The sequence below is a fragment of the Pseudophryne corroboree genome, chromosome 10, assembly GCF_028390025.1.
Source record: "Pseudophryne corroboree isolate aPseCor3 chromosome 10, aPseCor3.hap2, whole genome shotgun sequence".
In the NCBI taxonomy this organism is placed as follows: domain Eukaryota; kingdom Metazoa; phylum Chordata; class Amphibia; order Anura; family Myobatrachidae; genus Pseudophryne; species Pseudophryne corroboree.
Window position 1 is genome coordinate 105,542,211 of NC_086453.1, and position 17,964 is coordinate 105,560,174.

Here is a 17,964-nt window from a genome sequence, read left to right on the forward strand (position 1 = left end):
TTTACCCCATGTCCCCTCACAGCCTAAGAAGGCGCCGTTTTATCAGGTTCAGTCCTTTCGGACCCAGAAAAACAAGCGTGGAAAAGGCGGGTCTTTTCTGTCCAGAGGCAGAGGTAGGGGAAAAAGGCTGCAACAAACAGCAGGTTCCCAGGAGCAAAAGTCCTCCCCCGCTTCTTCTTCCAAGTCCGCCGCATGACGGTGGGGCTCCACGGGCGGAGCCAGGTACGGTGGGGGGCCGCCTCAAGAATTTCAGCGATCAGTGGGCTCGCTCACAGGTGGATCCCTGGATCCTTCAAATAGTATCTCAGGGGTACAAACTGGAATTCGAGGCGTCTCCACCCCACCGGTTCCTAAAATCTGCCTTGCCGATTGCTCCCTCAGACAGGGAGGCGGTGCTAGCGGCAATTCACAAGCTGTATTCCCAGCAGGTGATAATCAAGGTACCCCTACTTCAACAAGGCCGGGGTTACTATTCCACACTATTTGTGGTGCCAAAACCGGACGGTTCGGTGAGACCCATTTTAAATTTGAAATCCTTGAACACATACATAAAAAAATTCAAGTTCAAGATGGAATCGCTCAGGGCGGTTATTGCAAGCCTGGACGAGGGGGATTACATGGTATCCCTGGACATCAAGGATGCTTACTTGCATGTCCCCATTTACCATCCTCACCAGGAGTACCTCAGATTTGTGGTACAGGATTGCCATTACCAATTCCAGACGCTGCCGTTTGGACTGTCCACGGCACCGAGGGTATTTACCAAGATTATGGCGGAAATGATGATACTCCTTCGAAAAAAGGGAGTTTTAATTATCCCGTACTTGGACGATCTCCTAATAAAGGCGAGGTCCAAGGAACAGTTGTTGGTGGGAGTAGCACTATCTCAGGAAGTGCTGCACCAGCACGGCTGGATTCTGAATATCCCAAAGTCACAGCTGGTTCCGACGACACGGCTACTGTTCCTGGGTATGATTCTGGATACAGTCCAAAAAAAAAAAAAAAAGTGTTTCTCCCGGAGGAGAAAGCCAGGGAGTTGTCATCTCTAGTCAGAGACCTCCTGAAACCAAAACAGGTATCGGTGCATCACTGCACGCGGGTCCTGGGAAAGATGGTAGTTTCTTACGAAGCAATTCCCTTCGGCAGGTTCCATGCCAGAATCTTTCAGTGGGACCTATTGGACAAATGGTCCGGATCGCATCTTCAGATGCATCGCTTAATAACCCTGTCTCCAAGAACCAGGGTGTCTCTACTGTGGTGGCTGCAGAGTGCCCATCTTCTAGAGGGCCGCAGGTTCGGCATACAGGACTGGGTCCTGGTGACCACGGATGCCAGCCTTCGAGGCTGGGGGGCAGTCACACGGGGAAGAAACTTCCAAGGACTATGGTCGAGTCAGGAGACTTCCCTTCACATAAATATTCTGGAACTAAGGGCCATTTACAATGCCCTAAGTCAAGCAAACTCCCTGCTTCTACACCAGCCGGTGCTGATCCAGTCAGACAACATCACGGCAGTCGCCCATGTAAATCGACAGGGAGGCACAAGAAGCAGGATGGCGATGGCAGAAGCCACAAGAATTCTCCGATGAGCGGAGAATCATGTACTAGCACTGTCAGCAGTGTTCATTCCGGGAGTGGACAACTGGGAAGCAGACTTCCTCAGCAGACACGACCTCCACCCGGGAGAGTGGGGACTTCATCCAGAAGTTTTCCAGAGGCTGGTAAACCGTTGGGAAAAACCACAGGTGGACATGATGGCGTCCCGCCTCAACAAAAAGTTCAAAAGATATTGCGCCAGGTCAAGGGACCCTCAGGCGATAGCTGTGGACGCTCTAGTGACACCGTGGGTGTACCAGTCGGTTTATGTGTTCGCTCCTCTGCCTCTCATACCAAAGGTATTGAGAATAATAAGAAAGCGAGGAGTAAACACAATTCTCGTGGTTCCGGATTGGCCAAGACGAGCGTGGTACCCGGAACTTCAAGAGATGATCTCAGAGGACCCGTGGCCTCTGCCGCTCAGACAGGACCTGCTACAGCAGGGGCCCTGTCTGTTCCAAGACTTACTGCGGCTGCGTTTGACGGCATGGCGGTTGAACGCCGGATCCTGAAGGAAAAGGGTATTCCGGAAGAAGTCATTCCTACGCTTATTAAAGCCAGGAAAGATGTTCCGGCAAATCATTATCACCGCATATGGCGGAAATATGTTGCATGGTGCGAGGCCAAAAAGGCCCCAACAGAGGAATTTCAACTAGGTCGATTTCTGCATTTCCTGCAAGCAGGAGTGAATATGGGCCTAAAACTAGGCTCCATTAAAGTACAGATCTCGGCTCTGTCGATTTTCTTTCAAAAAGAACTAGCTTCAGCACCTGAAGTTCAGACATTTGTGAAAGGAGTGCTGCATATTCAGCCCCCCGTTCGTGCCTCCTGTGGCACCTTGGGATCTCAACGTGGTGTTGAGTTTCTTAAAATCACATTGGTTTGAGCCACTAAAAACCGTGGATCTAAAATATCTCACGTGGAAAGTGGTCATGTTATTGGCCTTGGCTTCAGCCAGGCGAGTGTCAGAATTGGCGGCTTTATCATGTAAAAGCCCTTATCTGATTTTCCATATGGATAGGGCAGAATTGAGGACTCGTCCCCAGTTTCTCCCTAAGGTGGTGTCAGCGTTTCACCTGAACCAGCCTATTGTGGTACCTGCGGCTACTAGGGATTTGGAGGACTCCAAGTTGCTAGACGTTGTCAGGGCCCTGAAAATATATGTTTCCAGGACGGCTGGAGTCAGAAAATCTGACTCGCTGTTTATCCTGTATGCACCCAACAAGCTGGGTGCTCCTGCTTCTAAGCAGACTATTGCTCGCTGGATTTGTAGTACAATTCAGCTTGCACATTCTGTGGCAGGCCTGCCACAGCCAAAATCTGTAAATGCCCACTCCACAAGGAAGGTGGGCTCATCTTGGGCGGCTGCCCGAGGGGTCTCGGCTTTACAACTTTGCCGAGCAGCTACTTGGTCAGGGGCAAACACGTTTGCAAAATTCTACAAATTTGATACCCTGGCTGAGGAGGACCTGGAGTTCTCTCATTCGGTGCTGCAGAGTCATCCGCACTCTCCCGCCCGTTTGGGAGCTTTGGTATAATCCCAATGGTCCTTACGGAGTTCCCAGCATCCACTAGGACGTCAGAGAAAATAAGAATTTACTCACCGGTAATTCTATTTCTCGTAGTCCGTAGTGGATGCTGGGCGCCCATCCCAAGTGCGGATTGTCTGCAATACTTGTAAATAGTTATTGCTAACTAAAGGGTTATTGTTGAGCCATCTGTTGAGAGGCTCAGTTGTTTTCATACTGTCAAACTGGATATAGTATCACGAGTTGTACGGTGTGATTGGTGTGGCTGGTATGAGTCTTACCCGGGATTCAAAATCCTTCCTTATTATGTCAGCTCGTCCGGGCACAGTGTCCTAACTGAGGCTTGGAGGAGGGTCATAGTGGGAGGAGCCAGTGCACACCAGGTAGTCATAAATCTTTCTAGAGTGCCCAGCCTCCTTCGGAGCCTGCTATTCCCCATGGTCCTTACGGAGTTCCCAGCATCCACTACGGACTACGAGAAATAGAATTACCGGTGAGTAAATTCTTATTTTCTATGCAAAGAATGCCTAATGCTGTTTGATGCGAACTACAAATGGTTTAAAAAAAAGGATTTGTAACATTGGTGGTGAACTAAAAAATGAACTGCAGATCTGTATACAGAAAAATGAAACTCACTTAATCTGTGAAAACAAAGTCCCAAGAAAAGTCTTACATCTGTAGCAGCACGTGACAGTTTCAATGATCTTAAAATTAGGGTCATAGCGGCCAGGGGTGTATCTAGGGGTCTGAGCACCCCTGGCAAAGTATGGAACTGGCGCCCCCCACCTCCCCCACCCAGAGACACAGAGGGAGGAGTTACATATAGGCTGAGGTCAGGGACACTGAGGGAGAATTACAGGGAGGGTGCAGGTACAGTGGCAAACGCAGGATTTCTAGAGAGGGGTTTCCAAATGCAGTACACAATCTCCCACTCTGCGGAACGGTGGAGCAATTGTGGGAGTCTGGGGGAGCGGTAGAAGAACCTAGTAAAAACCCTGGACATTAATGTATACTGTATGGAATATAGTATTAATATTTAACACTATAGAGATAGTCTATAGTATAGGCTGTATCACACATTTAAATAATATAAATAAGTGGTCAGGAAAAAGATTAAACACACCATAATAAATAAATAAATACACAAACATAATAGAACCAGTCCTGCACTTTTTAAGCACACATTCTCCCACCTCATGGTAAGGCTCCTGTCTTTTCTTCCTGGTAGCTACTCTCTTGTCCAGTGTACTGATTGAGGATTCACACAGCAAACTTGGTAGAAGAAGATGCTGCCACTGGGCATGTGCAGCAGCTCTGATCTGTCCCTTAAACTGCATTATGTGATGGTAGCTCTAGTTATCGTGTTATATACCATTGCTATTGTTTTCATAATTTGAGCCACTTTCCAAGAGGAGGGGGGTTTCCGGGCAATGAGGTAGAGGGCTTACAGGGAGGGTCAGGGACACTGAAGGGCAATTACAGGGAGGGTGTGGGCAGGGACACTGAGGGGGAATTACAGGAGTGTGCGGGCAGGGACGTTGAGGAGGAATTACGGGGAGGGTACAGGCAGGGACATGGAGGTGGAATTACAGGAGGGTGTGGGCAGGGACACTGAGGGGGGAGTCACAGGGAGGCTGAGGTCAGGGACACTAAGGGGAAATTACAGGGAGGGTTCGGGTAGGGAAAATGAGAGGGAGGGGCTACAGGGAGGCTAAGGTCAAGGACACTGAGGGGCAATTACAGGGAGGGTGCGGGAAGAGACACTGAGAGGGAATTACAGGAGTGTGCGGGCAGGGACACTGAGGGGGGAGTCACAGGGAGGCTGAGGTTAGGAACACTGAGGGGCAATTACAGGGAGGGTGCAGGCGGGGACACTGAGGAGGAATTACGAGGAGGGTGCGGGCAGGGATACTGAGGCGGAATTACGAGGATGGTGTGGGCAGGGACAATGGGGGCAATTACAGTTAGAGTGCGGGCAGGGACACTGAGATGGAATTATGGGGAGGATGCAGTCAGGGAGACTGAGGGGGAATTATGAGGAGTGTTCAGGCAGGGACACTGAAAGGGAATTATGGTTAGGGTGTGGGTAGGGACACTGAGAGGGAATTATAGGGAGGGTACGGACAAGGATACTGAGGGGGAATTACGGTTAGGGTGCGGGCAGGGACAATGAGAGGGAATTATGGGGAGGGTGCGGGTAGGGACACTGAGAGGGAATTATGGGGAAGGTGCAGGCAGGAAGACTGAGGGGGAATTATGGGAAGGGTGTGGGCAGGGACACTGAGAGGGAATTACAAGGAGGGTGCGGACAGGGACATCGAGGGGATATATGCACACATACATACAGTTAAAAACTCCTCTTTAAGTGTGGTGGCACTACATGTCCCAGCAAATCCAGTTGACAAGGTGTGCTGGGACTTGTAGTCTCAACACAGCTGGACAGGAAGTCACTGGTCTAGATACCTCTCCATACAGAGCTCTATGCAAGCTGTGATCCAGACTGCCAGGATAGACCAGGCAGTGCAGCTACGGTACCGCAGAAAATGTACAGGTATGCTCATGCTGCACTGCTGACTGGTGCTGATTGTAGTGGCTGGTGTTTGGTGACAGACCGTGTGGGACCAATGAGAAGGGGAGTGGATGAGGAAGAGGAGGTGCCTCACCCCTCCCCATACCTGGAAGTGCCCCGCTCCCCGGCTATATTCACCATCATTGTGACTGTAGTCACAGAGGTGGTCATTCCGAGTTGTTCGCTCGCTAGCAGTTTTTAGCAGCCGTGCAAACGCTATGCCGCCTCCCACTGGGAGTGTATTGTAGCTTAGCAGAAGTGCGAACGAAAGGATCGCAGAGCGGCGGCAAACTTTTTTGTGCAGTTTTAGAGTAGCTCAATACCTACTCAGCGCTTGCGATCACGTCAGTCTGTTCAGTTCCTGTTTTGATGTCACGAACACGCCCTGCTTTCACTCAGCCACGCCTGCGTTTTTCCTGGCACGCCTGCGTTTTTTCGAACACTCTCTGAAAACGGTAAGTCGACACCCAGAAACGCCCACTTCCTGTCAATCACTCTGCGGTCAGCAGTGCAACTGAAAAGCTTTGCTAGACCCTGTGTGAAACTACATCGCCTGTTGTAAAAGTACGATGCGCGTGCGCATTGCGCCGCATACGCATGCGCAGAAGTGCCTTTTTTTGCCTAATCACTGCACAGCGACCGAATGCAGCTAGCGATCAACTCGGAATGACCCCCAGAGAGTGTCAGAGTGCAATACACTTCTGAGAGTCCGGCAGTGGATGAGCACTGCTAAGGGATATACTCAGTGAGGACCACTATGTCATTCTACCCCCTGGCGCGTGTGGCACTGCTGGGCGGCACCCCCTCCTTGTCCGGCGCCCCTGGCAAGTGCCATCCTGGCCAATAGGAAGATACACCCCTGATAGCGGCTGACCGAGACAACATCACTCCGGCTCTCTCTGCTGCCATCATCACAGTGGGTAATTGTGTATCTGCACAGTTTATTTCTACATCACTCTGACATTGTTTATTCATTTAAGATTCTACATCATTTAAAGATCATTGAAACTGTCACGTGCTGCTACAGATGTAAGACTTTTCTTGGGACTTTGTTTTCACGGATTAAGTGAGTTTCATTTTTCTGTATACAGATCTGCAGTTCATTTTTTAGTTCACCACCAATGTTACAAATCCTTTTTTTTAACCATTTGTAGTTCGCATCAAACAGCATTAGGCATTCTTTGCATAGAAAGTACCTTTTAATTAATCAATCATCAAAGCTCAGGGGTATTCTATTTGAGCAGATTATTATGTCATATTGAATTGTTTTTATCATACTCCCGGGAGAATTGTTGTAAATACTTTTATTACAATAAATATTTATATTTTTTTGATTGTCAAGCGCAACCTGGTTTTTGTTGTTCACATTGTATTTCCTAGGGATTGGCTTTTCCCTTTTCCAGCTGCTGCTGACAATCGTTTACACTACCATTCACCGAGCGCTCAGCCTATTTGTTCTGTTACACTGACACACACACTGTATAGAGACAAGGGGGTATATTTACTAAGGTCCCGATTTTGACCGAGATGCCGTTTTTTCATCAAAGTGTCATCTCGGTAATTTACTAAACTCAAATCACGGCAGTGATGAGGGCATTCGTATTTTTTGGGTAGTCGATGAAAATAATTACGAATGAATACACCATCGGTCAAAAAGCGGCTGTTTAAGTATGAATCTCGGTCATTTACTAAGAAGTGCAAAGCCAAAAAAAATAAAACACTGCCGTGAAAAATTACAACTCGTAAAAAAGTGCTAAAAAAAAACAGACCTGCTTTTTTAATCCGTGATTGTATAGGCATGCAGGGATCCATGAGATCCGTGCATGTATATCAGTGGGAAGGGGTGGGAAAGTGGTTATTTTCTAAAAAAAAATTGCGTGGGGTCCCCCCTCCTAAGCATAACCAGCCTCGGGCTTTTTGAGCCGATCCTGGTTGCAGAAATATGGGGAAAAAATTGACAGGGGTTCCCCCATATTTAAGCAACCAGCATCGGGCTCTGCGCCTGGTCCTGGTTCCAAAAATACGGGGGACAAAAAGAGTAGGGGTCCCCCGTATTTTTAAAACCAGCACCGGGCTCCACTAGCTGGACAGATAATGCCACAGCCGGGGTTCACTTTCAGAGCCGGCCCTAACCATTATGATGCCCTAGGCAAGATTTTGGCTGGTGCCCCCTAGCACCACCGCTGGTCCCGCCTCTGACCTTGCACCTCTTTACCAGCACCATCACCCCTCACCCATAGCAGTACTTATTTTGGTGTTTGTACCCCTATATTTTAAATAGGAACAGTTTGCACATTTGGCGCACAGCCCAAAAAGGGGTGTGTTTTTGCTGGCAAGGGGCATGGCCACACAATAGTGACCCCAATTCCAATTACGCCACACAGTACTGCAACTTTATTCACATTTGATCATGCGATAGTGTCCATAATTCATATTACATCCCACAGTAGAATCACTTTACCTTATAAACGTTACTCCTCACAGTAGAGTCCCTTATTCACATTACACCACACCCTATTGCTCTTTATTCACATTAGACGACACAGTAGTGCCCTTTCTATACGCAACGCGACATAGTAGAGAACCTTATACACATAATGCCACCCATTAGTAATGCATTTATACACAGTTCCACACAGTAATGCCCCTTACACATGAGACACATTATTAATGTCCTTATAAACATAATGCCACTTACACATTATGATAACGTTTATTAATGCCCTTTTACACATGATGTCCCTTACACATATGCCGCACATCATTAATGAACTTATACACATAATGACACACATAGTGCCCCCTACACATTTGCTGCACATTATTAGTGCCCCTATACACATAATGACACACATACAGTAGTACCCTTTTACACATATGCCGCACATTAATGCCCTTATACACATAATGACATGCATAGTGCCCCTTACACATATGTTGCACATTATTAATGCATTTTTACATGACACACATAATGCTCCTTACACATATTCCAAACACTACTGCACAACAAACCCAGTCACATGCACACAGCACTCACACTGCCACTAACACTGTGACCTCTGCCTCTGCTTGGATACAGATGTATCCTCATAAATATTGCCTCAATACTAACGTCGGGCACCTTTTTTAATGAAAATGCATCTTATTTGCATTGCTATGTGGCTAGGATGCACAAGCTGCTTCTGCTGATTAAAATGATATGCAGCATGCCTATATACTGTGTGAGACTGTGGCTGTATCTGCATATGAAATGCTACACACAGAATATAGGCATGCTGCATATCATTTTAATCAGCAGAAGCTGCTGATGCCCCTAGGCATATCAAATGCCCTAGGCAATTGCCTAGTTTGCCTATGCCTATGGCCGGCTCTGGTCACTTTTATATAGTGCCCTGCGGCCGTGGCATCAAATATCCAACTAGTCACCCCTGGCCGGGGTACCCTGGGGGAGTGGGGACCCCTTCAATCAAGGGGTCCCACCCCCCAGCCACCCAAGGGCCAAGCCTGAGGCTGTCCCCCCCATCCAATTGGCTGCGGATGGGGGGCTGATAGCCTTTTGTGAAAATGAAAAGATATTGTTTTTAGTAGCAGTACTACAAGGCCCAGCAAGCCTCCCCCGCATGTTGGTACTTGGAGAACCACAAGTACCAGCATGCGGCGGAAAAACGGGCCCGCTGGTACCTGTAGTACTACTACTAAAAAAATACCCAAAAAAAGACAAGACACGCACACCTTGAAAGTAAAGATTTATTACATACATCCACACAAACATACAAACATACTTACCTATGGCCCCACGCAGGTCGGTCCTCTTCTCCAGTAGAATCCAAGGAGTACCTGTTGAATAAATTATACTCACCAGCTCCAGGGTCCCAGGCTCCTCGTAACATCCATTTGTAATCCACGTACTTGCGGTTGACCGAAAGTGACCTCACCGCTGAGCCAAAAGTTCCCACCATTGGTTACAATGGAGCACATAGGCGCTACATTGTAACACTGCCGTGTGCCGCCTGTCAGTCAGTACAGGAGCACACAGCCGATCAGGAGGGTGCTACAACGTGGCGCTCCCTGATTGGCTGAAGAAACCCACTTAGACAGAAGTCAGAGTGGGTTTCTGGCAGTCGGGGAAAGGGGACCCATGTGCAAACATGGGTCCCCTTTCAGTGCGTGGCTCGGGTGTCCGTTTTTTTATTTTATTCAAGTACGTGGATTACAAATGGATGTTACGAGGAGCCTGGGACCCTGGAGCTGGTGAGTATAATTTATTCAACAGGTACCCCTTGGATTCTACTGGAGAAGAGGACCGACCTGCGTGGGGCCATAGGTAAGTATGTTTGTATGTTTGTGTGGATGTATGTAATAAATCTTTACTTTCAAGGTGTGTGTGTCTTGTCTTTTTTTGGGTATTTTTTTAGTAGTAGTACTACAGGTACCAGCGGGCCCGTTTTTCCGCCGCATGCTGGTACTTGTGGTTCTCCAAGTACCAGCATGCGGGGAGGCTTGCTGGGCCTTGTAGTACTGCTACTAAAAACAATATCTTTTCATTTTCACAAAAGGCTATCAGCCCCCCATCCGCAGCCAATTGGATGGGGGGGACAGCCTCGGGCTTCACCCCTGGCCCTTGGGTGGCTGGGGGGGGGACCCCTTGATTGAAGGGGTCCCCACTCCCCCAGGGTACCCCGGCCAGGGGTGACTAGTTGGATTTTTGATGCCACGGCCGCAGGGCAATATATAAAAGTGACCCCCGGCTGTGGCATTATCTGTCCAGCTAGTGGAGCCCGGTGCTGGTTTTAAAAATACGGGGGACCCCTACGCTTTTTGTCCCCCGTATTTTTGGAACCAGGACCAGGCGCAGAGCCCGATGCTGGTTGCTTAAATATGGGGGAACCCATGTCATTTTTTTCCCCATATTTCTGCAACCAGGATCGGCTCAAAGAGCCCGAGGCTGGTTATGCTTAGGAGGGGGGACCCCACGCAATTTTTTTTTAAGTTTTACAGTGTTTATTTAAAAAAAAAAAAAAAAATGAACCCCAGCACGGATCACACAGATCCGGCCGAGATTCATTTTGAAAAAGTCGGCAGTGTTTTGCTAATCACTGCCGTAAAAAACAGAAAAAAAAACCGAATGACATCGACATCGGAAAACCCGAAAAGGCAAAATACGGCAGCTTAGTAAATTAGTCGTAATCAATTCAAAAAGTTGCAATTTTACACTGTCGATGTCATTCGTGATTGAACTTTGACCTTTTTCCGAAAATTACGAATGTTAGTAAATATACCCCAAGATGTGTGAAGATGTGCCCTGTATCCCAGGACACATCCCAGCAGCAGCATGCAGGGTATCTGTGTCCCCTGCGGGACAACATGTCTGACAGCGCTGGGACAGTGTGTCTGTTCCCAGCGCCTGTCAGTGAGCGACAGCGGCGGGTGTCATGTGCAGGGACTGGTTGTTTCCCTGCACCAGACTTACAGCAGCGACGGGGAGCGCAGCAGCACTTCAAACTTGGTGCCATTTTGGCCGGCAATTGGAAGCGCCAGCGGCGGGATATGGTGCCGTCCGCGGGCCAATCACGGCTCGCAGGGCGCCGGCCAATCAGAGGCGGGTGCGGCGAGCCAATTGCCGCTCGCTGCGTCATAGGACCCGCACCCGGCGTGTGACGTCAGACGCCGGGCGGGAACTGAAGAGACAAGCCGCGCTGAAGAGCGGCGAAGAGTGGGACGAAGAGGAGAGACCGCGGCAGAGGAGAAGACCGCGGCCGTTTGAGGAAGAGATCTGGTGATGGCTGAAGAGACCAGAAGCAGCAGAAGAGTGAAGAAGAGGACCCGGAGAGGCCACCAGGGGAGGAATGCAAGAGAGCTAACGAAGCTCCCCCCTGGTGCCTCTGCCAACGGACAGGTAGGTGCTCGGTGAGGGCACCTGTCACACCCCGTCCCTGTCTCTCCTCCCTAGACCACTGGGTGTTCGGGCATTAGGCCGGTGGGCACAGTGAGGCCACAGGCCTGTGGCACTGTAGGTGGGCACTAGGCCCGTGGGCAACATCAGGTATTAGGCCCTGCATGGCTGTTGTTTATTTGCCTCCTTACAGGGACCTGTAAGTGGAGAAGAAGTTTGCAGTGCAAGATTGGCAACGGTGAGTAACACCTCTGTCCGTGTGTCCCTTTCGGTGTGTGTTTGTCCCTATCTGTCTCCCTTCCTTCAGGGCGAACGATGAACCTTGCACGCAGGTGCAAGGTTGAATTTACACCTGGTGCGAGAGTGCCGATAGGTGAAATGCAGTCTCTGAGGCCGTGCGCCCAGGATGACCTTCTCCTAGCCCGAAAGCTCTATTTTCCTCGGTTTCGGAGGGCGTTTCGGTCCACAGTTAGGAGGAACGGCACTCAGCAATCTCCTTCCCCCTAGGTCATCGTGTCCAGGTCCGACTGAAGGTTCCAGGTCCGTTGAAGGTTTCGTGACCTGAAGGTGAGAGAGTCGGCGCTGGTAAGTAGTGAGTCGACACCTGCACGGTCGCAGGCACTACACCACCCCACCACCCTCTTACATTTTGGCGTAGTCGTCAGGATCACGGACCGCGGACACGATGTGGAACGTCTCCAAGAAGACCCCCCTGCGGACAGCTCCGGAGCAGACCCACCCCCGGATGTGTGCGGACCAGAGCAACTGGTTGACGGTGACTGGGGCAGACCTCCTGAAGATGGTGCAGCAGTTGGTCCAGCGAGGAAAGGAAGACCGCCGAGAAAAGTGGCGCAAGAAGGCCGCTGTGACACCCCGCAAGAAATGCCGGCAAACGGAAAACTTTGCTGACGAATGTACTTGGCGAAAGACATCCTCAAAGAAGGTGGTCCAGCAAGCGGACCGAAGACGTTGTCAGAAGGGCCAAGCGAAGAAAGAGTCCTGGTGTTTGCTCTGCGGAAACTACGGGCATGAACATAACAGTTGTCCCTGGGATGAAGAATGGAGCCAAGACGAGGTCGATTTCCGGTGTAAAAGCTGTGGAGATTCCTGGCATCGGCTCCCGGAGTGTCCATAGACTGAGAACAGGACAGACTACGAGGCCACTGTGAAGCAGCTGACGGAGTCTTGTCAGGAACTTTGGAAACGGGTGGCTGCAGAGCCAGTGTGTGCGCTCGGGGAGGCTAGGGGACATGAGCTTCCCGATTGGAATGAAGACCAGATGATTGCGGATAGTTGTGCCCAGAGATGGGAAGAATAAACCAGAGAAATGGAGCGGAAAAGCCTGCTTGAAGTTAGTTCGCAGGTGCCCATTTCATCTGAGCCGGAGCCAACGGGAGAAGATCCCTCAGTGCAGGAGGTGGCCAAGAAACCCGTCTTGGAAAAGGTGGCAGTAACACTCCCTTGTTGGAAGTGTCGGCGACCAGGACATTCGGCCAATGAGTGTCCCTGGGAAGATGCCGCGGATCTACTCTGCCCCAAGAAAGCGACCCCTGTAAAGAAGGATCCTTTCCCGCATAAGGTGGAGGTGGACGACTGGGAGGAGAAGAAACCACGCTGCGAGGAAAAGTTTGAAGACCCAGTGACGGGGAAGTCCGGAATTTTCCCGCGTTGGAACTGTCCACGACCAGGACGTGTGGAACAGGTGTGTCCTGGGTACCAAGAGATGCCAGCGGAAGAGAAGAAGTACAGTGAGGAAGTAGAGATGCCAGCGGAAGAAAAGAAGTACGCTGAGGAAGAAAATAGTCCCCTAGTCAAGGTATCGGTGGAGGAGGACTCGGACTACTGTGAGATGTCAGCCGTGTCTGACGACGAATCTCTCCAAGAACAGATGGAGGGAGACTCGGGCATCGGGAGTGCCGACGAGTGTGACTGGCAGGATCGGGTGGAGCTGTGCTCACAGTTGATTGCCCTCCGTGAAGAGGAAGAGATAGTCCTGGAGCAAGAATACCTGCCGGAAGTACCAAGTTGGACAGACAGACGGGGAGAGGATTGTGATGCCGTGGGAGGACCGGTTCCAGAGGAAGACATGGGACCTTTGGAGATGCCCCACGAGGAAACGCGACAGATGGTGGTTGTTAGATTGTATATGTTAATACCGCGCTTCTAAATGAAAAAGCTGCTCCAATTTAAATATATATGTAAAAAGGAAGTATGGGAGCGCTAATGTTTTGAAGTTGTATGTGTACCTGCAAAGTCAAAAAACAATTTATTTCACAATAGTGCTGTGTAGCAATAATGTTTACACTCTTTTCAGAGTAATTTTGTTGGGATACCGGCCGGCCGGTATGGAGGTTGCTAGTGTCCAAGTTTCCGAGTTCTGCTGGCTGGAGGTGGATTCCCTATCTAACTATCCCTTTCCTACCTTCCCTCCTTGCGCTGCTGGTCACTCGTTCTTGCAGTCGTCGTCCGTTTCTGGCGTGTTCCACACTACCGGAAGTGTCCGCTCCGTGACTTCCGGTGTGACGTCAATCCGGTTTTCCCAGCAGCCAACGCGTTTCGTGACAGGGCACTTCGTCAAGGATGATTGTAGTTCCCGTTGGGATGAATCCCAACAAAATTACTCTGAAAAGAGTGTAAACATTATTGCTACACAGCACTATTGTGAAATAAATTGTTTTTTGACTTTGCAGGTACACATACAACTTCAAAACATTAGCGCTGCCATACTTCCTTTTTACATATATATTTTAATTGGAGCAGCTTTTTCATTTAGAAGCGCGGTATTAACATATACAATCTTGCATCATCACTAAGTGTACCGCAGCTAATTATGACACATATAAAACATACACAAAGAGAGGGTAATTTGGATTCTATATTTTCAATAAATGTACCTCCACCGCCATCACCAGCAGAAGATGGACGGTTCTGTGAACAATTCCTGAAATTAGAGAAAAATTATATTCAAGAAGTAAAGATATGGTGGGAAATAACTACATTAACAAAATATCTTGAAAATAATATGATACCAAGAGGGTTACGCATACAAAAACAATTAACCTTTGAACCGATTCAGGAAAACTTTTTCACAAAATGGAACGAACAATTAGATCTGTGTTCCATGAATTTAATCAAATTAATCATAGATAATAGGAAAATATCTCTTAGTAGATTGGAAGAGTCGATACGATCAACAGAACAAAGGTTTGTACCATTACAAGATATGGAGGACTATAAGAATTTAATAAAAATGACCAATGATAAGATAAATGTTATAGAAGATAAAATTATCTTAGAAACATAGAAACATAGAATTTGTCGGCAGATAAGAACCACTTGGCCCATCTAGTCTGCCCCTTTTTTTTTTTTTATATATTATTTTTTTTTATCACTAACCTTATTTGATCCTTATTTCTTTGTAAGGATATCCTTATGTCTATCCCATGCATGTTTAAATTGCTCTACTGTCTTAGCCTCTACCACCTCTGATGGGAGGCTATTCCACTTGTCCACTACCCTTTCTGTGAAATAATTTTTCCGCAAATTTCCCCTGAACCTCCCCCCCTCCAGTCTCAGTGCATGTCCTCGTGTCCTATTGCTTCTCTTCATTTGGAGAATGTTTCCCTCCTGGACTTTGTTAAAACCCTTCATATATTTGAAAGTTTCTATCATGTCGCCCCTTTCTCTTCTCTGCTCCAAACTATACATATTGAGATTTCTTAGTCTTTCTGGGTATGTTTTGTGATGTAGGCCATGCACCATTTTAGTTGCCCTCCTTTGTACAGTTTCTAATGTATTAATATCCTTTTGAAGATATGGCCTCCAGAACTGAATACAGTATTCTAGATGAGGCCGTACCAATGACCTATACAGTGGCATTATTACTTCTTTCTTTCTGCTGCTGATTCCTCTCCCAATGCAGCCAAGCATCTGACTAGCCTTCCTCATTGCCTTGTTACATTGCTTACCTGCCTTTAAGTCATCTGAAATAGTGACTCCTAGATCCCTTTCCTCCTCAGTAGTTTCCAGTATAGTGCCATTAATACTGTATTTAGCTTTAGGATTTTTGAGACCCAAGTGCATGATTTTGCATTTTTTGGCATTAAACTGTAATTGCCAGACTCTTGACCATTCCTCTAGTCTACCTAGATCCTCAATCATTTGTTTTACCCCACTTGGTGTGTCTACCCTGTTGCATACCTTTGTGTCATCTGCAAAAAGGCATACTTTCCCTTTAATCCCATTTGCAATGTCACCAATAAAGATATTGAAAAGCACTGGTCCAAGTACAGATCCCTGGGGTACTCCACTGGTAACATTTCCCTCCTGTGAATGCACTCCATTTACCACAACTCTCTGTTTTCTATCCTTCAACCAAGATCTTATCCATTCAATAATCCTAATATCCAATCCCAAACTTTCAAGTTTATTTAGCAGTCTGCGATGTGGAACTGTGTCAAAAGCCTTACTAAAGTCAAGATAAGCTATATCCATGGCTCCACCTTTATCCATCACTTTAGTCACACAATCAAAAAAGTCAATAAGATTTGTTTGACATGATCTTCCCCCAGTGAATCCATGCTGTTTGGGATCCAGTAAATTGCCGGATTTGAGATGATCTACAACTCTTTCTTTTAAGAGTGTTTCCATCAATTTCCCTACTACTGATGTAAGACTCACTGGTCTGTAGTTGTTTGCCTCTTCCTTGCTTCCACTTTTGTGCAGTGGGACTACGTTTGCTCTTTTCCAGTCCCCTGGAATTTCTCCTGTAGCTAATGACTGGTTGAATAATTCTGTCAATGGTGCTACCAGCACCTCTTTAAGTTCTTTTAGTATCCTTGGATGTATCCCATCTGGCCCCATAGATTTGTCCACTTTCAGCTTTGAGAGTTCTGTTAGGACCTTCTCCTCTGTAAATGTACTTGTTTCATTTTCCTGAATATCCCTGCAACTTAACTGTGGCCCCTTCCCCTCTCTTTCAGTAGTAAATACTGAGCAAAAATAATCATTAAGATGATCTGCTATTAAATTGTCTCCCTCAACAAGATTCCCAGTGTCCGTCTTTAGTTTTATAATTCCGCCTTTTGTTTTTCTTTTTTCGCTTATATACCTAAAAAAAGTTTTGCCTCCTTTACCCACTGACTGGGCCATTTTCTCCTCAGCTTGTGCCTTTGCACATCTGATTACCTTCTTTGTCTCCTTCTGTCTAACAAGATATATCTTTTTGTCTTCATTATTTTGTGTCTGCTTATATTTCCTAAAAGCCATCTTTTTTGCTCTCACAATATTTGCTACTTCTTTTGCAAACCACACTGGCTTCCTTTTCCTTGTGTTTTTCCTAACAGTTTTGATACAAAGGTCTGTTGCCTTCAATATTGCACATTTGAATGTTTTCCACCTCTCCTGCACTGTTTCCAAGTTCCTCCACTCTGCCAAAGAATCGCTTACACATTTTCCCATCCCTACAAAATCAGCCTTCCTAAAATCCAACACCTTTGTTTTTGTATGGGACGAGTCAGTCTCTGTCTTAATGCTGAACCATACTGCTTGATGATCACTGGATCCGAGGTTTTCACCCACTTTTACGTCTGATAATCTGTCTCCATTTGTAAGTATTAAGTCTAATATTGCGTCTTTCCGAGTGGGCTCCCTCACCAATTGGTGGAGGGATGCTCCCTGAAGGGAATTTAAAATGTTCCTACTTCTAGTGGAACTAGCAACAGACACCTCCCAGTTTACATCAGGAAGATTAAAGTCTCCCATGATTATTACCTCTCCTTTTAATGCCATTTTAGTTATGTCCTGCAATAGGTTCTTGTCAAGTTCCTCTTCCTGACCTGGTGGCCTGTATATCACGCCAATACGAATAATCAACTTTTCCCCTGTTTCTATGGTCACCCAAAGGGCCTCAGTTTTTTCTTCAATACTTTGTATTAATGTAGTATTTATGGCATTTTTTACATACATTGCTACCCCTCCCCCGATTTTTCCAATTCTGTCCTTCCTAAACAAAGTATATCCCGGTATAGCTATGTCCCAGTCATGATTTTCATTGTACCATGACTCTGTAATTGCCACAATGTCTAGATCATCCCTTGTCATTATTGCAGTTAGTTCTGGGATTTTATTTCCTAAGCTCCTAGCATTTGCACACATAGCTTTTAGAGTTTTGTTTGTGCTTTTTCTGTTCCTAGCTATGTTCTTCTCTCTGCCTATTTTTATTTGGTTTTGTTCTGAATTATCTTCTGTTGCTGTGGATATGCTTCCTATTCCCTTTGCCTGCAGAAACAATACCTCTGTGTTGGGGGAGCAGATTTCTTTATTCCTATTTGGTTCACTGCCCCCCTTTGTTAGTTTAAATAGCTCTTGATGAAG

The 17,964-nt window shown here is 47.3% G+C and overlaps 1 protein-coding gene across 4 annotated transcripts in view; it reads right to left on the reverse strand.

Moving 5' to 3' along the window:
• IZUMO3 (IZUMO family member 3) overlaps positions 1–17,964 on the reverse strand; it is a 126,976-nt gene that overhangs the window by 69,427 nt on the left and 39,585 nt on the right. For 2 of the 4 annotated variants that reach the window (XM_063942699.1, XM_063942697.1), the window contains exon 2: positions 14,484–14,530. The exons of the other annotated variants lie outside the window; for them this stretch is intronic. In XM_063942699.1, the coding sequence (XP_063798769.1) occupies positions 14,484–14,530 (47 nt within the window). The remainder of the gene's footprint in view (positions 1–14,483; positions 14,531–17,964) is intronic. 4 annotated transcript variants of the gene reach the window in all.